The sequence below is a fragment of the Dromaius novaehollandiae genome, chromosome 1 (genome assembly GCF_036370855.1).
Source record: "Dromaius novaehollandiae isolate bDroNov1 chromosome 1, bDroNov1.hap1, whole genome shotgun sequence".
NCBI classification, from domain to species: domain Eukaryota; kingdom Metazoa; phylum Chordata; class Aves; order Casuariiformes; family Dromaiidae; genus Dromaius; species Dromaius novaehollandiae.
In genome coordinates this window covers 128,278,954-128,301,951 of record NC_088098.1, presented here as the reverse complement: position 1 = coordinate 128,301,951, position 22,998 = coordinate 128,278,954, and the positions used below count along the sequence as shown (strand labels likewise).

Below are 22,998 nucleotides of genomic sequence, written 5' to 3'. Positions count from 1 at the left end.
TGTTGTGGTTTATATAGGTGGACAACTAATTGGGTAAAAAATTGGTTGGATTGTCAGGATCAGAGGGTAGTAGTTAAATGGGTTGTACTCTACTTGGTGGCTGTTAGCAAGCACAGAACCACACGGGTTCATCCTGGGGCCTGTCCTGTTTAACATACTCATCAGTGACTGGAAGAGGCAGTGGAGTTTGCCGGTATTATGAAACCTGGGGTCAAAAAAGTCCATATGCTCAAGCATAAAGATACCATTCGGAGGGATGTAGACAGGCTGGAAGACTGGGCCAACAGGAACCTCATGAAATTCAACAACAAATGGAAAGTCCTGCACCTGGGAAGGAAGAACCCCTTGCAGTCATACAGGCTGGGCACTGACTGGCTGGGGTGCAGCCCTGTGGAAAAGGATCTGGGGGTCCTAGCAGGCTGCAAGCTGGATGCGTGCCAGCAGCGTGCCCTGGCAACAAAGAAGGCCACTAGCATCCTGGGCTGTATTAACAGTAGCACAGCCAGCAGACCGAGGGAAATTATCACCCCTCTTCACTCAGCACTCATTAGACCACATCTAGAATACTGCATCCAGTTTTGGGCCCCCAATACAATACAAACTAGAGCCCCCAACACAAAACAAAACAGAGCATATTCAGTGGAGGGTCAACAAGGGGGATGGGGCACTTGCCCTGTGAGGAGAGGCTGAGGGAACTGGGTGAACAGATGGCTTCAGGGAACCGAGTAGTGGCCTTTCAACACTTATGAGGAGGTCATCAAGATGATGCAGCCAGGCTCTTCACAGGGGTGCATGGTGGGAGGATGACACAACAAGTGTAAGTCGAAACATGAGAAGTTCAGACTAGATTAAAGGATTTTTCTTTTTTTTTTTAATAAGAACAGTGAAACAGTGCAATACACTCCCAAGAGGTCGTGCAATCTCTGTCCTTGGAGGTTTTCAAGACCTGACTGGTCAAAGCCCTGAGCAAGCTGGTCAATCAAGTGCTGATCCTGCTTTACGCAGGATGTTAGACTAGGTGACCTCCTGGGGCCCTTTCCAACCTGAAATATTCTGTGATTCTCTGATTCTAATTACAAAAATCAAAATCTTTTATAAGCCACCATAGCTAGATATTACATGGCACTTTGATCAGTAATTCATGACAGATGGAAATTCCTATCATATAGGAATAAGCTTCTAAAAGTGATTCTAGTGAATTTTATTATGACAAACACTAACCAAATAAAAATATATTTTTGTTCTATTTTCAACACAAGGAAATGAGACTTTAGCCATTGTGCTGTCCGTCACTCATTTCCAACAATAAATATACAAACTTCTTTAGCCAATTTCAACCAGATCTGACAGAGAAGTATCAGTCTCAAAGGTAATTATATTGTTACTGGTTTCTGGAAAATTGGTTTGTTTTGGGGAGAGAACAATGAATATGTGCTGTTACTCAAGAAAAGAAAAGCAGACAGTGCCTGTGGTCCAGCTGCTTTGTTTGGCAGCTCTATTCTGGCCCACAAGCTAATACATGTGCATGCTCTATACTTGCTGTGCAAAGCATATGTGAATTTTTGTTAATGTTTTTAAAGATTGGCATCACAGCGTTTTAAATTCTGCTGTTGTCATAAAATACTTGTAGACAGAAAGAATAAATCAGATCATCAGCCCCAAACTGGGGCTATACAATCTTAAAGTATTATCCTCATGTTGCTCTAATACAAAGAGAACTGCCTGAAGGTCTTAATGAAGTTATTACTAAACTCAATTTTCCTGAGTGATATCATGCATAATGATAAAGGAGAACAGCAATATTACTGTCAGTCTTATTTCATCTTAACTAGTGTAACTTTTGAAAGAGTGTTTTCAGCTGCATGCTATGAATTAATCCCTCTTTAACTGGAAAGGAACTGGACTCTTAAGATAATTACAGATCAGATGAAATATCTTAAAATTAAAGTCTAATTTAAAAGAAAATGATATATTCCAGGAAGCAACAAAGTATAGCATATTAGAAAGGCTACTTTTAATGGGTCAATGGTGTAGTTCTCCCAAAATAACAGCAAACCAAAAATAGGCATTTTGCTTACTTTTACAGAAAATTTTTGGAATGCTCTGCTTCAATTTAAGAAGGGAATTTATTTTCTGTGTTAAATAAAGCAATGTCTGTGATTCCCAGATAAGTAAATACAAGGCTAAATTAATCTCAAGTGTATAGATTGCAAATATTTTGGAACAGATACTATCCTCAAAATGTGCACTGTATCTAGTACTGTAAGAGCCAATACAGGCACAGTTTTTCTAGGGGCTGTCAACATACACCTTACTAAGAACTGCAGGCTGAGAATAACAAAAAGCATGCTGGGCTGCTGGTACTAAAAATCTTAGCAATGGAAAGCTCTGTTTTCTGCAGTACAACTTCTACTTGGAGATAGCATGGGAAGTGAAATGGACTATTCAAACAGAAAGCTGTAATAATGACGGAATATACTGTTTTCCCTCTTCAATACCCTCACCTTCCAGAAGTAAGGCTATCTTTTCCTCTTCCCAGAAAACGGAAGGTGCCATGAGATATGGAAGATATCCATGTTCATTATATTCCGTGTGAACAAACCAGAACTATTTGCCAACAACTTTATGTCAAACGTAGTGATAATTTGTTAGGAAATCCAGAACTGAAGTCCAATCCAGAATTCTACATTGGACTCCCATAATTTTATGGATCAAACCAGAAGCAGTGAGCACATTTTGCCAAAAACACCTCAAAAGCTGACTTGGTGTTCAAGAAAAGGAAATTTGACAACTCATCAACTCTACTGAATTACTGAAGCTCACCAGGGCAGAAGACAGAACTTTCTAAATCACAGAGTTGGTGTCTCTAAATTATCACTGCAAAGGTCTATAACTACCTCCAAATTTGCTGCTTTCTACTCCAAACATAATGTGCAAGTCCTTTGACTCTTAGACACACAGGGAGATATATATATGTCTCTGTGTGTGTGTATATATAAAACATTTAACAAAAGAAAAATTGCACACAAGCTCTCTTGGAGGAAGCAAGAGAGAATAATATTCATTAAATGACAGACAGATCACTAATGGCTGAGAAATGACAGTAATGAAAACCATATAAAAGAGAAAGTTATAACTTCTGACTTTTGCTATAGATGTTAGAAGACTGGGATCCTTCTATTATTAAAAAATGCTCTCCCAGGTGGAACTTAAGGTAGGTGTACCCTGCACCAGGGCAACCAGAGCACATCAATGCCCTTAGAAGCATCAAGGGAATTCTGGAAAGGAGCTCACCTTAGTACGTCTGTTGCGTTGGACGTAAAAGCAGTTCCTGTAGCATCATCCCTCATTCTGTGCATAGCTGACCAAATATTCAACTAGCTAAACATTTTTCACGTATCACAACCTAATGATTCAATACCAACAGTGAAAGAATGCCTTCACTGTCAACACTTACTTACAGAAAGTAATAAAAGTCATAGCAAATAAGGCATCAGACCTGAGGAGATACCACAACTCTCCTAGGCTATGTCTATGTAGATCAATGTAGCTAAGCTTGAATGAGCTCTGCCAGTGTTTTGAGATGGCTGGACTTAATTCAGGTCCAGCTGTGAAATAACATAGCTGCACTGGCATAGCATCACCCCTCAAGCAAGAATAACTTGCATTTCATCAGGGTCTCTAAGCTTACAACACTGACTACAGTGTCACACTATCTCTTATATCTGACTTGAAGGCCCAAGATTGTTCACACGCAGACAACTCAGAGGCAATTCGCTTCTGCCCGTATCTGCCTTCATAGACATTTCCTCATTTCCCAGCCCACATATTCATGATGAAGCTGTAGTATTTCCCAGTGAAATTCTTTGTTTTAGTTTATACAGCAGGAAAAGTCACTACACTCATTCTTTGTATCAGTGTGATGCATTTTTGTCACTGAGCATTTTACAGTAAAGCTATGCTAACTTATGCTAATTGCCAGGTTTGGAGGTTTTTGACTTAAAAGCATTCAAGATTCTTTATCAGCTGAAACACTTTCACGGTCAGCACAAATGCACATGATTTCAGATGAGACACTCAGACCTGCTTAATAAAAGAAATTATGAATTAGTTATTTTCACTTCATTCTACCCTACAAACTCCTTCAATTTCCCATATCAAGTACTGTTCGTATTAAGTGCTAATCATCCTTGTATGACAGTATTTTAATATACTCATTTCTCTACCCAAAAGCTATAGCTTTATTTCTTGTCCTGTCTCATATTTTGTTTTTAAGCTTTAACAAAAAATTAAAAATTTTACCCGTAGCTATTCCATTTAGAAAATGGTCTTATATATGTTGCCCTATGAAAATAGACATTTTAATGGGTATACACAAGGAGGAATTGTTTTCCAGCTTATGTTGAAAATTAAATCTTTCTAGTTATAACCTAGGTAACAAAATATTCCCATATGTTTGGGGTATCTTCGCATTATAAATATTGACAGAAAGTCATTATCTGGATTTCTTATAATAAAAGCATTTATAAGTTATATTATACCTGACCATGAACACTATCTTTCTAAGGAACCAGTGAAACCTACCCATATGTTAACTTGATGGTGTGATATTATGGGGGCAAATGAAATGGTGTGTTTTCTGTTGTAAGAATTAGATTCTAAGACAACTGTCATGTAGGGCACTTCCATACAGTAAGAATGGCAGGGAAATAAATTAACACTCATGCTGGCTGTGAGGAACAACTATCACGAGCTGTCTCCATTCCACCCTTCCCGAAACCTAGATGAACCATCTGAATTGCTGTGAAAGTCAAAATGGGTTACAGTAGCCTATGCTGCATATAACTAAGGCATGATAAATATTTTGAGTTTGCATTTGAAATGAAAAAATTTCCTTCCCTCATTGAAGATGAAATAATCTGTTCTGGTTTTTACTCTCATCTTGAATCCAGGACTAAGTATAAGTCTAATAACATCACAAGACTTAAAACCTCATCAGCAATCTGTGAGCAGACACTCTTCAATGAGGGAGCAACATTATCTTTATCTTTATTAATCTTATCATTTTCCTCAGAATGCTTAGTCCTTGCACAAGTTGCTGTCTTTCCTGCACCAGCTGGGTGAAAATAGTGCCAATTAGCATTCCTGCCTGTCATTTGTTTTGTCAGAGGTAAGGCAAGGATGAAAGTAATGCTGACTGGTCTTGGTGAAGAAGAGATATGTCAGCATGTTTACATGTAAATGAAATTCTACTGTTTCTTGAAAGAACCTAGGTTGGGATTAACCTCTCCTAATTTTAGCTGTCTAAAAGTAATGTGTCTAGCCTAGGCTTATCATCCAGCCTTCCTTAATAGTCACGCTATATAGTGTGACAGACAGTTACCTGCAAATGAATTGCTTTCTGAGGGTATTAAATGGAGAAGGAATCTATACAACTACTGTAAAATAGGTAGCTAATGCTTGGACAGCTGACGATAGGTTAGATGATTCATACCCTCAATGACTTGACATTTGCGGAGCATTACTGGTGACACAGATGGAATCTGTGGGAATCCAAACCCGAGAACCTTGGAGGAGGAAATAAACGGTCTAAACAACCCCCCAAGGATATCTAACGAATAAGGATAGCAGCAACTTCAGTAATTCCATTTTTGTGTTCCTTAAACTAGATCCTACAGTCAAGGCTACAACACCATTTTTTTTCTAAATGTGACTTTTATCTTTCATTTTTTATTGATTTGGATAGCTGGATGCTTTGCAAGATTACCTAGTTGTGTCATGGATGGTCAGAGGGAGATTCAGGTGTCTAAACATAGTTATGTACTGCTATTTTAGTGAGAAATCCATGCGTGGTTGGCACAGGACCAATGAGAGAGTCGTGCCCTTCTGGAGTAAAAAGAAGAGGCTTATATAGGATATCTTCAGGCATATAAATGTTTCTAGACATCTTCATTTAAGCAAGTGAATTTCCTTAGTATTTTAATACTATCTTACTTTGCATTGGTCAACTGTTTGTAGCTGTTATCATTCTAAGCTGATGGCCCATGTTCTAAAAAGAGAGAATGTGTCACCTGGGCTGTATCCAGATGATTTAATATTATCTATACCTATTCATCTTAGGAAACACAGCACAGTGGCTGGATCTGATTCAGACACCATGGCCAAGTCCCCAAGGCCTACTGGTGGGTGGTCCTACAGCTATACAGGACACACCCAAGTTACCTAAAATTGAAAAATAAATGCCTTCTGTGTTTCTTTTACCCAGTGTCTTCATTCTGGCATCAAAAAACTTCTCAACTCAATAAGATATATCAGTAAGGGATTACAATAAATGCTACAACGGAGTGTCAGAAACCTGACAACATAATAGTAACTTTTCTGCCAATTAAAGGAATCTTATGTATAATACATGTTTTCATTACGTGTTATCAAGCTCTTATGAGTATTAGAAGCCAATTTAAGTCTACCCACAAATAGCTGGGAGTTGTATTGTTGTCCAGAAATGAAAATCATACTTGGTATAAGACTCTATACGAATAACTAGTTCCCTACGTTTTATTCTTGTTATGATAAAAATTGTTGGTCATTTGTCATATTTCTAAACCCTTCAATCTGCTTTGGCATGATTACACTGGATTGATCATCTTTCATACTGACTGAATGTCAGTATTCCAAAACCACTAGACTATAACTGATATAACTAAGTTTGGCATATCAGTTTTTTCATTTTTTCAGAATTAGTAAGAAACACTTTATAAAAATATCTGGTATCAACTTTCCCACACACTCTCACAAAATTTCATTTTTATTAGATTTCAGATTAATCAGATGAAGATTAGTCTAATCTATAATGCATGCCCTGGAAGATAATTCTTTAATAAGATAAAAAAAAGACTAAAACTAGTTGTCTGAAAATTAATAAGGGAGCTATGCTCGAATTGTAACTCACAGTCAAGAAAAGAGTTTCCAACAAGTCTGAGGCTGAGAATTTCCTGTAAAATTAAAATATTTTGTTTTTAAATCAGATCCTTTTGAGTATTCCTCTATTTTTTCTGCCTTGTGCTTGAAGTAATGTTTTTTACATTCCTTGTGAGTGATTTGCAACTCCAATAGAAAAATCTAAAATTAATGTTTTGTTGGTCTATTTTGGAAAAGTTTACTGAACTTTATTGATCCAATGACTTCTGGCACTGTTAGAAAGAAATACTTTTCAAGAGTAGGTGTAGTTGTACACAGAAAGAAGACTGAGGCATAAATATCCTGCCACTAGAGAAACAAGGTCTTCCACGAGAGTAAAGTTGATAAAATATGGCAAATAGTTACAGAAGTAGTCATTTTAAAATCTATTTATTTTCTTCAAATATTCCTTGCTGTGCTAGAATAAATAATATTTCAGTTTTTTAAAAAATATTGTGAGTTTTATTGAAGACCTATAGTACCTGGTCTTACTGCCACTACATAAATTTTCATGATTAATATCAAGAAACAGTAGCCAAGGCTACTGTAAAGGAGGGAGACTATTGTTAAACTCCAGCTCAGGGACAGGAAAAATCATAAGGTATGATATCTAAATAATTATTCTTATCGGCATAATAACATACATCTGCCTTACAAAATTCCGATTGTATTATCTTAATGTGCCTATTGAAAAAGATAATGTAGGAATTTAGCATCATGAGAGCAAAGGTAGAAGTTACAAATGAAATCATAAATTACTCTTAAGCTCACAAAAGACAAAGCATGCTGCTCCTGCTCTTTCCTGAGGTTTGGTGTACATTCAGGAAAGTTACAAAGAATCAAATTCAACTTGATATAAGATGGTACAACTCCTTATATCTGTAGGAAATATAGCCACTTAGCATGCTCTAAAGTAATTTGTACAGGGAATATCCCCTAATCTGCTATTAAAGAACCATGCTAAATCTAGCCTTTTTTTAAAAAATTATACAGTCTGTTGAAGACTAGTGTCTTGATGAGTTTGTGAAAAAAGTAAAAAAATACAACTGAAACAGTACAGTAGGATGCTCACAGTACTTTTGCTTATACTTTTTTCAATTAAATATTGCCTGTTATAGTAAGCACAGTATGAACTGTTATTCAAATATAGGAAATACGCTAAAGTGACAATGTGAGATGAAAAGATCTTCAAATACTATAGAACAATTGGATTTGTAAAGCCATTAGAGTAGTTATGATCACAATGAATTTCTCTAAAACTGGCCTGTGCTTTGTTATAAAACAAACTGAAAATATATTATATCTTGATTTCTTCTGAAAAACAGCTCACTATAAAATTAACTGCAAAGAATCTAGATACAAATGAGGAGTTCCAGGAAATCTATTTCACGCAAAAGCAAAAAGATTTCCAGAATACACTGACACAGTAGGCAGCTAAACTGTAAACATCTTAGTGATATTTACAATGAATTATTTATTTCTGAAGGAGCTGCTGAATGAGAAGAATGGGATTAATATCCACAGAAGAAGACAGAGTTATTTTTCTGCATTAAAGTTAGGTATGCTCTCTGGAGAAGGTAACTAAAAATAATGTGAAGAGCATAATCAGCTACTTGCTCCTTCCCTTTCTCCCTGCCAAAACAAACAATCTGTGCTTTAATAGAAACTTCTGAAGCTTTTGGTAGTATATAAGATGACAGTGTACAAATCTGTCTATCCTTTCCACTCAACCCTAATGAATAGCTAATCTAGGACGTGTCTCCAATATACTTCAGTCAAAGTAATGACTGTAATGTAGCCAGAATTGTTTTTAGAATTTTTTCAACTGTTCGCATGGAGTATCCATGACTTCCAAGTAACATATATACATTTGCGAAATTAATTTTCTTTTCTGATTATGCCTTTAATTGAAGGATATGATGAACTATCTATTGTGTTCAACTGAAACACTGAAAAGTGGCTTAGTTCCTAGAGCAGAAAACTGAGAAAAAGAGCAAATGTTCTCAAACAAAAATAAGTGCTCTGTAATTGCCAAAGTAAACAGTATCCTTAGAGTAAGACTGCACCATGGCAAGACATTAACAAATTTAAATCATCATTTACAAATTTAAAGCACTTGATGGCAAGTTAAGGCTCGCTTAGATCTTGAGCTGCCTGTCCAGTTAGGAGATATTTAACGGATTTGTTTTTCATCAGAGCTGTGTTAATTTGTAAGCAAAGTAAGAAAATATATACAAATTTTTCCAAAACTAAAACTAAAGAAAACAAAGCTCCATAATAATGTTTTTCCATTGATCCACCCATTAAGCCTTGCTGGCAAGCAACACATACTCAAATATATAGATTAAAAAAAAAAAGCATTTTTAAAAATGATGCAGCAGCATTAACACAACAATATGAATCTTACTGTATTTCTCCTTTTGGTTCTGACGGCAGCATGTTCCCAGTGGCTAATGCCAGCCTCTATTGTGCTAAACTTTGGAAATGGACTTCCTCCTTACCCATGCTTCATCAAGAGCAGGTGTTTTAACTTCTCAAATTTATTTTAATGACTATCTGGTTTGTTCATTGGCATGGTGGATTTTTCTAAGTGATTTTGTATCGCTGTTCAGTGAGGAACTGATGAGATTTGTGTGATACTTTGTATTTTGGGAAAGATTTCTTTTTTCTCTTTTTTTTCCCCCTCCTTTTTGGTAAGTTTCTCACACAGCGGTGAGAAAACCACCACAACAAAAAAAAACCCAACAGAAACAAAACTTGATGTTTGGATTAAGAGCAAGTCAAATAGTTGAGTAACTATCTAACAGGTCACAGTAGCCAATCTTCCAGTCCGTTAGATTGCCCAGCTTCACCTCTCAAACAAGAACTTTCTGGGAAACATAAAATGCTGTCATTTAAATCTTTTTTCTATTAATCTATCAGGTGTCAGATTCCTAGAAGCATTGAAATAACAGTTTAGTGAACTCACACACCACCACTAACTGCTGTTAATGTAGCCCATACAGTAAAGATATATTACTGAAAGTTAGTCAGAAGTTGTCTTCTGCAGGACAAACCACACTAAAAATATTTTAAGAGCAGATTTTGTGAGAGTTTGCCTCATTTACATCAGGTGATAGTGCAAAATGACAAAATATTGTCCAAAACTGTATATTGCAGTCTCAACTATTGAAACTTAAATTATTACTAGATTGACACTTGAATCACAGTAACTTTATTTCTAAAATATGAACTCAATGTAGGAATTCAACAGGAACGTTTCCATTCTTTTCTATGGAGTTTAGAGCAACCTCCCTACTAGGAACTATGAGGGTATGAAAAATTGCTTTGTTCTTCCATCTGTCATAGTGACATTTGATTTTGCATTTACTTAAATAATAATGTCCATTTTATTACAACCCTTTGACTGCTTAAAACCGACAGTCACAAACAAAGAAATAATAAAAGTGTTTGTTTCTGTAACCTTCAAAACATGGAATACGCGTTTTCATTTAGACGTGCTCACTGGAAAGTGAAAGAGAGACAGTGCTCCAATAGTATTTCCAAAACTGTCCTAAAACATCACCATCATAAACACTGCTTCATCCATTTCTCCAGGGCAGACTTACACTGATACTTGCACCCCTCACAGACACAAACTGCTTGAAGCGAAATGCTAACAGCCAGGTTGTCTTCCTTCATCTCCTCCCTAGCATTCTTGTGCAGTGCAAATGCACATCACAAAGCTCAAGAAACTTTGGGGACTACCTCCAAGTTCAAAAGAAACCACTGAAACACTGGCACCGTAAAATTCACACCACAAGCAAAATATTAAAGAGAAAGTTGTGTGATTCCAGAGAGCAGTGAAGCTTATCATCACCTTGAGCTACTGTCAATCATGCAAAAAGAGGATGACTTCCCCTGGCAAACTCTAGCTGGAAAATAATCATACTTTTTCCTTCTCTAGTGCCTTTATCTGATGACCTCAAAGTACTCAACACACATTAATTCATTTCACCTTGGAATACTTTGTGGTGCTGGCTAAATATTGCTATAGTCTACATACGGGATAACTGAGTGCTAGTGTTGGTAGTCCAGTCTTTCAGCTAACAGTAAACACTTTCTCTTTACTATGAATCAGTGGAAGGAAATGCTTATAGGGAAGATACTACAAGTTTCTAAGAGCTTGGTTTATTATATCAATAGGTAAGTGTCTGGGCAAGGCTAAACTCTGGGAAACGCACAACACCAAAAATCCCCAACTGTTACTACCTCTGTGAGCTATTCTGCTCCAGTCTTTATTTCCAACTCATTGTCCGTGTTTGTAAATAGTATCACGACAAACAGAAGAATCTTTCTTACTGCAACCAAGGCCAGGCTCAGTATTAAAAAAAAAAAACAAAAAAAACAATAGTAGTGTGTGCATGGATAATCTGGAAATCTTCCCAGATTTTAAATTTGTCTTTTTACACTTCAGAGGCCGGGGCAAAACAGAGATGACATGAGGATTATTGAATTATATTTTTTACTGGAATTCTCTCTGATTTTTCTTTTTTACTCTCCTGCTCTCCAGCAAACTGAAATCAAAGATGGTGACTGGCTGTCTGCAGAAAGAATATGTCTACAAATCTGCAAAGTGTCAGCTGTTCTCCAGTCTTTTTAAACAAAGAAAATACAGTTTACTTAGACTTGGACTGCAGGACAAAATCAGTACAGCCTAGGTCCATAGGAAATACTTTTTGCTTCTGGTTGCTGCTTCTGTGTTTAAATTCATATCTCTTCCTAGCATAAAAAACAATAATTATTTGGACTTTAAATTATTTTTTTTCTGTACAATTGTAATAGTTTTAAGAATAGTTTTTGAGTTATGGGATATTTTTAAACATATGTAATGTAAAAAATGATATTCTAGCAAGTTTCAGTCTACTCTCTTTGGGGTTGAATGCTGGTAGTATATCACAGGGAATTGTGAATGCCAAGTTTTCAGCACTATCTGTAGGAGCCAATCTTGTGAAATTCCTATGAATGGACAATTTTCATCAATGGGACTGATCATATATGTAAGTATTATCAGTATCATATTAAGAGTTTACATTCTCAAAAGAATTGTCAAAAATTTTTCTGTGGTAATTCAATCAAAGCTTAAACTTCAAAACCAAGACCTTTTATTTAACTTATTTGATAACTCTTAGATTACATATACCACAGAAAAAACATAGTATATCCCCTAAATTTCTGTGTCACTGCCATTAACATCTGACATATCATCTACTTAAAAATTAAAAGAGCAATTATAGGATATAAATCTAGGCATTTTTTGCAGGATGAGAGAAGTTTTAAACATCAAATATCTTTAGGGTATAAATAAATGACTGGATTGCTAGTCTCTGTTATGCTACTAACACAAGCCATGCTTGAATCATTAAAATAGTTCTGGCTACTTTTTGCATCCTAATACAATTCAAAAATCACAAATAATACAAATAATACACTAAGAGAAAAATACTAATACATAGTCAACAAAAATACCATATTCTATTGTAAGAGATCACTGCTGTATTTATTATCCTTTTAATGCCTTTTCATACTTCTTTACTGTCTTGCCTTACCTTATAATGTCTAATACACAAAGGAGACTTACAAAAGTTCACGCTGGAGTCAGAATTACTAAGAATTCTGGCTGTGCCTTAGACATGAAGTGAGAACTGCTCCTGGAACCAGTATATCCTCTACTGTTACTTGGGATTTTATTTGGATGCAGCCATCACAGGTTCAGATTTTTAAACCAATAGTGCTGTGTACAGGTGTAAAAGAGTAACTAACTTAACATTATCTCAGGGTAAAAGCTATGCCATTTTTAAAAACACAGGAATACAAATGCAATACCATGCCAGGTTTTGGGTTCAATGCAAGTGACAATCAAAACATTTTCAATTTTACAAAAATGCTCAAAACTTAAATTACAATTCTCTATCAATGTTCTAGTGCTTAGTTATACAAAAGTATGGTTTGTGACTGCAAGAGGTATTTCCACAAGGAGATGAGGAAACAATCACAAACAGTAAGCCAAACACTAATACGTGTCATCAGAAAAAAAAATCTTTTTAAGTTACTTACGCCTGTCGGTCCTTGTACATCTGGTTAACTTTCTCCCATTGGAAATTCAGCTGAGTCAGCTTTTCCTGTATCTTGGTCGCCTCCCCCAGTGTAGCACTTTGCAAAGCTGGTATCTTCTTGCTGTGAATAACCTCTATATGACCCAACAATCTCCCCAGGCTATCTTTAATGCTCTGTAATACAAGATTTCAGAAGAGAAAACGAAACATCAGCTGTTGCTTATGAACAAAAGAAAGAGGGGAAAAATGTAAAATAAACAATATATTTGACAATAATAACAGTTTTGCCATAACCACGTAATAATGATTGAATGTCCATCTTTTCTTGGAAATTTAATAAACTATAGGAAAAGGTGATGGCTGGAGGAAAAACAAAGAGCCATTAACTTAAGTCAGTCATTAATTTCCCGGGAAATAACCTATGCCAAGTTTACGGCTGTTTTAACCTCACTTCTTCTTAAGTAAATAAAACAAAATCCCATTTTACAGACTCATTTTTAAGAGTGGTCTTTAATTATTTTGTTGTTTATGCTCCTCTTTGATACTTGTTTCAGCACATATTACACAGGTATCAAAGTAAAAGCATGAAAAAATATTTTATCAGGTATCACTAGGTTTGTCTTTGACTGCATATTCACAGCCCAGCACTTACCATCCTACCTGTAGTGCTCCATTCTTAGTAAAGTTCAGTTCTTTATGTTTCACAAAAAGATAAAATACTTCACAGTATACCTACTGGCTGCACAAGGCTGTGTGTTGGGGAACCAAGAGGAAGAAAAACTTAATTTACTCTGGGTCCTCAACATCTGTAAAATACACGAAAGCATTTGGAATGCTATACATTGTCAATGGCCATTAAATAGCCATCTATCACTCCATTCAGTTCCATGACTGAGTTATACAGTTTTTCTTTACGTTCTGTAAAGCACAATGTAAATATGCTGTGTATTCCCGCTTGGTGAACTTGGGGGGTTAACCCTCTCTACTTAATCTTTCAGAATAATCTGAATAACTGAATTATTTAGAAAACCCAACACTGAGCAAAGATATTGCCATAAACTGTGTGCTGACTTAAAGATAAAAGCATTAAATGTAACAAAACGCCATGAGCACAGATTTCCTCCCTGTGAATCTATACTGATGAAATGAAATCCTCAATCAGAGGACTTCCTGTCGCCTTTCAGTCTATCATCTGAACTGCCATAATTTGGTACTTTCTGTGACTTCCTTGTCCTTTACCAGAAATAAAACACAAATATCAACCAAAAAGCGTGAGTTACATAAGCTTACCTTTCAGCCTCGAATTATGAATATTGAAACAGAGAAATAAGAACGGATTTTGCAGGAAAAACATGCCCCATTTGTGTAACTGATTTATACAGCTGTTGTTTCTTTACAATGTTAAAGTCCTAGTAATATACATAATATGCAGCATTACCGGAGAAGAAACACAACATTCTGAAACGCTTCTGAAATGTATTTTAATCATTAATTCTTCAAACCTTTCATTTCTGTTTCTTGTAAATGGTAGCTATGAGTCCCCGTGCCCCAGGGCACATGATGCATGTTGCGTTGCTTTTTGGGATTCTGTTTTTCTCTCTGTGGTATTTGTGTTTAGAAGGAAAATAGTCTCTTCCAAACCAGTCAAGACATCCACTTAAACAGAAGTGTGTCACGTTTGCTCATTTCCTTCAGCCAAATCAAAAAACTTTCTTCAGTGAAATGAAGTCCCTTCTTTTGAAAAGCCCTGGCCATTATTTCTTATAATGATCAATTCCCCTTACACGTCTTATTGCCTGAATAAAACGAAAAAAGTCATGAAAGAATTGTAAAATCTTTTGGATTGATGACTGCACCAATCTGTTTCTAGTCTAAAGCTACACTTTCTTTCTCTAAAGATGGTTACGTTGGATTCTCCCCTTCACTCTAATGAAAAGTTAACAGATACCACAATTTGTGCTTGTGAAACACTAATTTGGATGGTGCAAAAAAAGCTCATAAAAATGTGGACCAAATTATAAAAAAGGGGCCAAGATGCCACTGAGTCACTAAAAGTCTCAGATAGTTCTTGAGACAGACAGATTCAAACAGCAGCTTAAAAATAAGTATGTCCTTACTCCATCAAAGTCACAGCATTTAGTAATTTCTTAGCATTTCCACTTTTTAATGAAATATTAACGCATGCATGCACATGTCTCATTGAAAGTGTTGTACAGAGTAAGGGATGCTCTTGGGATAAATATCTACGTATTCAGCTGTTCTCCAACAATCTTTTCAAAAGCCATTACCTGTAACTCTTCTACTCCGGTTCTGTTCCTCATTTCTTCTTAAATATGTAAGCCTCAGACTGACTACAAGCTGAGAACTTGCAAGAACAACTGACCAATGATTCTTAGTCTTGTTAAACACAAAAATATTCTTCAGTTGCTGCACACAGATCTGCAGCAGCAGAGATAAGGGAGAATGCTGATTTGACGGAGTTATGAGAGGTACAAATTGTTAGTTTGTATGTGAACAGCTCTTTCATATTACCAGCACTTTTGAAAGGAGGCAGGGATCAAAGGATGTTTGGCTATTTTGCAGTAAGCAGAAAAATGAGTGGTAGAAAGCCAAACAAAGAAAGAAAATTAAAAATGCCCTCTAACACACTGACAGTCTGGTTCAACCCTGTGGCTAGAATTTGATGATTCTATCTCACCATGCACAAAAAAAAGACTGTCTTTCCGTCATTCATAAAGAGCAGGCGTCAGATTTGAAGTAATACAGGACAGATTTTGGAGGTTATAATGTACCAGAAACAGCTCAAAGACCTTTAGTGTAAGTGGACTCTTCCTTGATCTACTGCTATTCTTGTTATTGCAAATGAATCTATCCAAAGAGTGCCCTAGCACTCTTTCATGTGATTTCAGAATGATACGGAAACTGTGCACTGAATATTCATGTATTTTTTCCCATGGGTGGAAAGTTATAAGAACGCAGTAGTAATTTAGGTGCAACACAATTCAATCAATATACACAGCATCCAATGGAAGTATCATTAAAATAAAATAAAAGCTGTACTAAGCATTGAGAAGCACAATATTCCATCACATTGATATGCCTTCCCCACATCTCTGCTAAAAATTTTAAGTGCGTCTCAGATATATAGTTTATGTTTGGTAATGTAGATGAAAAGTACAATTGCCTTTTATTAGTTTCTCCCAGAGACAGAAACACAGCTACCCAATTCAATTTTGAAGAAAAGTATGCTGAAACATGTTTTCATCTGCTTTATCTACAACCATATAAAAAAGAATAACTTTGCTTGTTCAGTGTCCTTCAGCTCACCTAATATGAAGGATATGCATCAACAAAGTACCAAAAGGATCAAATGAAGGTCTGATCCTGCAAATTTCTGCTCATTGTTGTAATCTCACCTATATAAGCTGAACTCCAGAGAACATTCTTGTGAAAACATGTTTCACAGGTAAAAAGAAAAAAGTTCTTCTGTAATAGTTTGAGTCGTTTCCCTTTGTAACATTTTTAAGGGCTAAAAATTTCCAATAATACCTTTAAAAAAGATATTCAGGTAACATCAGAAAGGCAAACTATGTGATGAGCCTAGTAATCATAAACTGTAATATTTAAAAGGTGTTTAAATGGTATTTTTACTTAGGAAAACTTGATTTTGCTCAAGATTTTGCCTTTCATCTTTATGGTTTACTAGTATTACTGAATAGAAGATCAGAGATTTTTGGTTTTGTGCTTGTTTTTGTGCTTGATCTTTTAAATGGAATTTGCTTTTTACCTATTCTACACCAGACAATTCTTGGATGAATCAATCATGAAATGAATAGTGCTATGCTTGGAATTTAGCAAGCAAAGTGAAAGCAAACAAGAATTAAGCCAGCTGCACAAAGTCAATGAAATTGTTAAAAAGAGACAGTGGCTTGAGGATTCTGTTACCTCCCATTTCTATTCATCATTCCAAAACACGATCTTTGGGAAGACTTCCCAGCCCTAAATCTGTTAACTTGCATGCTTTTTGTACAAAGTAAATAATATGAGAAAGAGTATTGTACTTGGTATTTTAAACCTGAAAATGACCATGACAACTTTAGAAAGGCTAGAAAATATCAATTTTAACTCTAATGTTCTAAGGAAGACATGGAAACAATTTCAGCAGTTACAATTCAAGAGAGGTAAGAAATAAGTCATAATTTTTTTTTAAAATAGCACTTTAAGACATAATTGTTAACTAATCAAAAGTTAAAGGTTTATAATGACAGCAGATTTTTCCACATTATTGCCATTCCTAAAGCAACAAAACACTAGAAAACTGGATTTATCAAATACTATGATAATTCTGTTTGGATTCATTATCTTCTGCCATGTGTTCTGTCTCTGATAGAGGCCCATACAACATGATATTCAGGCAGTAAGAAGTTTACCACTACAGTAAGTATCTAGAAATACAATTTCTGTACCATAGGAATTTAAGCCATGGACCAAGAAATTTGTTTTCTGTTATGCGCCTTAGTATTTGTGCATATTATCCAGCTAACCCAAAGCTAATGCTCTAAACATATTTTTGAAAAAATAAAAAGCTTTACGTTCCACAGTACAGCAGAAAAGCTAAAAAATCATAAATTTTGAATGTCAGCATTTACATTTCCTGTCCTTCCATTTCTCTTTACTCCTCAGCTCACAAACCTATTCACCCTGGAGCAATCACTAGGGAAAAAAGCCTGAGCCCCATAATCCAGAGTGGAGCATGCTGAGGTTCTGTGACTATACTGGACATGAATAATCCAGTCATTACTTGGAGCTGTGGGAGACCTGGGTAACCTGCAAGGAGCAAATCCATATAGAGAATGTGAAAATGATGATTTGGCAGAGGCCAAATCAAAATTGGACATTAATTTCACTGGGATGGTAAAAAGCATAAACCTCGCACAAAAAAACAAAACAAAAACAAAAAAAAACCCCCACACACAGTGTCAAATTTCTTGTCCCTAGGAAATGAGAATTAAGAAGAGTATATCTTTTGATGGTTTCAGTTAAACTCGGCAAACAATGTTTTTTTCACTATTCATGTTTCCTAGAATGGAATGGAATAAATATATTGCTCAACATTTATACAAAAATGAAACAGAAGAAGTGTAAGACACACACTCAGCAGAAGAAATGTCAGTCCTGTTGATTAAAATCTACTGTAGTTTTAAATATCTGAAGTTTTATGTAGGGAATGTCAAACAACTTCAGTAACAATACAGTGTGAATTCTAGAGACCAACTAACTCAATACCTAATTCCGTTCATAACCAATAAGCCTCTCTTAATTTAACCAAATATCTTACTGTGCCAGCATTATTTTAAAAAAAGCAGTCTCATGAATGACCCCCCCCCCATCTTTCATTCTTCTATAGGCCTTTGTCATAACACCAATTATTCTTACCTCTTTAAATATCTCAGTTTAGTCTTTTCTCATATAGGTCTTGTTTACATGGCTCTGACTTTTCATTTGTCCTTCTCTGAATCTTTTAAAATTATTTTACATACTTTCTAATTACCTTACATACTTTTAGAATTAAACACAACCTACACAGCAAAGCCGTAGTGCTTACTGAGAAACTCTTCTATTTTGAATACCATTTTCTAACTTTTACTACAGAGTAACAGTTGCTTTCTGGATACAACTGAACACTGAGAAAATATTTTTGAACGTGCAATGTACAACTAAGAGTCCACTATGATATCTAGGACTCTTCAGTATCTAGGTGTAATTTAAATTATTCCTTTCGCTATGCTTTATACTTTACCTCTCTACCAACATGTGCCCCATTGCTTAGCATTACTGGAATTTTCTGAAAGCTCACCCTTTTTTCCTGGTTTGAATCAAACTAGACTGTCATTTTCGAGTCTTTCGAATTTACAGCTCATGCTTTTCTTTTCGCACATTTAATAACTGCATCAAACAATATTACTTTTCAAGAGAGTGTAAGGGTCATCCTACCAACTATGTAGAAAATTTGGTATACAATAAAGTTGCAGCACAAATGTATGGAACTACCAGACGGAAACATTTAGTCTTAGAAAGCTATCAGTAATTGGGCAGATTTCATGACCAGTTTAAACTAACCTGAACTCTTCCCAGGTCACATGCAAAACAAAACAAAAAACCAACAAAAAGTCCCCACAGAGACATTTAGATCATTTAATGGTGAAGTTATTAAAGATGTTTGATTTGCTGACTTTTTTATGTTAGCAAAAGTGTATTCGGAGTGGTACTTTCTGGGAGATACATGTCTTGAGTACTTCTAAAAACACAAATATGTTGTTCTCAGTTGTTAGGATAATGGGTGCAGAGGGATTTTTGTGGTTCTATTGTACTCATAAATAGATGTAGAGGGAGCACTCACTCCGCATGGGGAGTCAGGCACTCCGCCGAGGCTTTAGAAAAGGCAGGGGTTCGTTCCATAAAGGCTCCCTTACAACTAGTGATTTGAATCCACACATCCTGAGGAATGAGACATTTAGCAGACTGAAAGAAGTATTTAAGAAATAAAATGAGAACCGCAGAAGCCTTGTCTCTGGGTTCGTTCACGATCAGAAACGTGTTCCTCGCTTGTCAACAGTCCACTATCTAGTGCTAAAGCCGGCTGGACCATCACTCAGCAAACAGCTTTTAACTTCCCCAGCACAAGAACCTGTGTTGCACTCAATGTTGCTTAATGAATTCTGCCTAAATCTTGAGTTTACATGCTCAGGCCATAGATGATCAGAGTATTCAATATTATTAAACCTGAAAATAAGAAATGTCATGAAGGGATAAATCCATAAAACACCTCAAAATTGGCCAAGATTATATTCCTTGAATATCAGAGAAGCAGCATCCTCACAAAAGCTGATCCGTAACTAAAATTTGGGATATCTGAAAAACAAGGGAAAATGTAACTGATATGTTGAAAATTGCCAGGCTCCAACACTTCAACACCCAAACTAAGTAGCCTTCTTTTCAGTAGGTCTGAATATCAGTGAATCTCATCGACCCACTTAATGAGCTGACATCTTTGAAGTAGTCAAATAATTTCTTTAAACACTGAAAAGTAACATATGTGCCTATACTTAGGCCTGAAACTGTATCTTTTTCTAACCAAATAGATCAGTTTTTAAACCATTAAAATACATTAAATACATTCATATACTTTTGAACTGATAAGTGGCATATCCCTAAATGTTTAGAATTAGTGGCCTGTGGACAGACCTATTATGCCTGATATTCCTGATATAAACATCAGTTTTTTGCTTTTGCTTAGAACACAGTGGCTACACACAAAGAAAGATAATACGACTGTCCTTCTATAAATGAAATTCACAATTGGATGGCTTAAGATTGTCTCAAGGAAAAAAAAAAGAGAGCATGTACATATGTGTATGTACAAACCCACATATCTCACACACATACACCTTCCATTTTTCAGGTTGAAGAGAATAGCTATAAGCAGCTAGTTATCAAAAATGCCTTGGGAGATTCTCTAACCTGATTAACAAACGTGCACAAAACTTTCATTTCTAAGAAAAAAGGATTATAGAAAATCATAGCAGCTGAAATGACAGCAGCCTTTGGGGAGTGATCCATCTCATTGCTCTTGAGAAAGAGAAATCAGGGTGGTAGGGGCTCAAACACAAGTTCATTTTCACTATCTGGAATTTGTCTTTATCTGACAGCTAAAGACAACACTGTAAAAATTCAGTTCCTTGGCTATTTGTGTACCAAGCAGCCACCAAGCACTGCATTACTGACAGATCTAGTTGGAGAATGTAGTTAATTACATTCAGTTCTAAGTTAAGGTTAATTAGATTTTACTGAGCTACAGCAGAAAAACACTCTGAATTTCATGTTAGGTGTTGTTTCTTGGTATGAAACACTTAAAATACTCCAGATATGGATTCTAATGTACAAAATTCAAAATATGCTTTTGGCAAAGCAAATGTGTAGAATGATGCTTTATCCTTAAATGAATAGCAGATTTGTTACAGTATTTCATGCCTTTTGTACTGACATGATAACTGGCAACAGCACAGCTTTTACTATTCATGAATGGCTACAAAAAATCCACAAATTACTTGCAATTTAAAAATCTGTACAGATGTATGATACATAATATTTGATATGGCTATTATCGCTTTAATAAGCAATACTGAAAAGAGATTATGAAGGTATTCTAGCTGTTAGAATCACAAATGTTCAATGTTCACAGTAAATTCCCTATATCCTGAAATAAGCCAGAGGAGAAACGTATGTAAAAAAGTGCACTAGCTATAAGTAGAAAAAGGGTAAAAATTACCACACGTGAGAGGAAGAAGAGAAAAAAAACCAAAATAACAGAGCAGGAAAATATCTGCATTTAAAAAACAACAGCAACAAGCAATCCAGTTTTTAACTAAATAAATAAAGACCCCACTGGCTATACACAAGAAAATGAACTAGAAAAGGAACTGTTAGAATGATTACACAAAAACTTATATGCATAGGAAATGTCTTTCTCAAAGAACCAGATGGCTTTCCATACAATTGAAAATATTACATCTTTGAAAAACATTATACCTCAGTGTAGAATCATATTCTAGAATATAATGTTCCTGCTAAAATGAAGAGGATCGAAAGAAAGGGAAAGGCTGGATAAAGAATGGGCACTACTAAAGTTTTGCAGCATTAACTACATAAAGTGAATAGCCTCAGAAAATAAAGTTTTGAATTCAGAGTTAATATTATCAAGTAATGGCATACTATGAAAGAAATTCTTCTTAATATGAAATTCTGCTAAACACTTTTCACATATAGCTATAAATGCAAAGTGGACTTTCTAAATTCCAGACCATTTCATTCTAGTGCACTGATTTTTGCTATGCATTAGCAAACTGAGCTAGTGTTAGTTTTAATTCTCATATTAATTTATTTATTCCAGTATATCCATCTCACACTAGATAATCTGGGCCTTGAACAAGACAAGCAGCTTGCATAAAATGCACACCACACAGGAAAATTGTAACATAGAAGGAGTAATATAACTTGATTTCCTAAAATTCAGCGAGATTTAGCTGAACAGATGCAAATTCATACATTCATTTAACTATCAGGAAGTTTTTGGAAAATCCATTGCCAATCAGGATAATTAGTTAAATTCTTTGAGCTGTCTTCCTTACACTTGATTACATAATGAAAGCCATTGTAATTACAACCAATTCAATATGGGGAACTCAAAGATTAGGAACACAGAATTAGGATGAAATTACATAAAGTTGTATTGTGAAAGAAACATCTTGCATGCAAATTGAAATGAAGCAAATCATCATCAACAGCAGACTGAAATGCAATACTGTTTGTGCTTTTAACAAAATTTGCCCTATTATTATTATGAGAGCATCTCACTAAACCTTATTTGCTGATCGCCCAATATATGAACAGTATTTTCCAATACAATCAGTGGGAGTTTCATCTTTGAAAGAACTGTAATATTTAAATCCTTTGCTAAATAATGTGATTACTTATGGTGATGAATGAAACAGAGATAGGATATGGCCTAACATTTAAAAGAGCTGGTAATACAGATAGAATAATGTATACATTGCAATTGCTGACTTCATAAGATAAAGATTTAAAGACTCAACCTGCTTTCTCCATCTAATTGTTCCACTTACTAAAACTTGAAAGCAGGAAGAGAATTCCTTTAAGTTGCTTTTAGCAGATTTACCAAATATGCCCATAAAAATATTGTAATTTAATAAATGCTACATATTATGATATTTTTGCTGCAAAGATTCATATTTTGCTATTTTACATCCCTTTGATAAAAAGCCAGCATTAGAATTATCATCTTTGACAATTATTATAAGCAATTTTTATTTTGTATTTGATATTTATCCTATTGGATAATGAGCAATCAGGTTTAAGTCTTAATATG

The 22,998-nt window shown here is 35.4% G+C and overlaps 1 protein-coding gene across 9 annotated transcripts in view; it reads right to left on the bottom strand.

Annotated features, from left to right (window-relative positions):
* DMD (dystrophin) overlaps window positions 1-22,998 on the bottom strand; it is a 1,316,184-nt gene that overhangs the window by 651,452 nt on the left and 641,734 nt on the right. For all 9 annotated transcript variants that reach the window (XM_026096811.2, XM_064497835.1, XM_064497804.1 and 6 more), the window contains one exon: window positions 13,054-13,226. In XM_026096811.2, coding sequence (XP_025952596.2) covers window positions 13,054-13,226 — 173 coding nt within the window. The remainder of the gene's footprint in view (window positions 1-13,053; window positions 13,227-22,998) is intronic.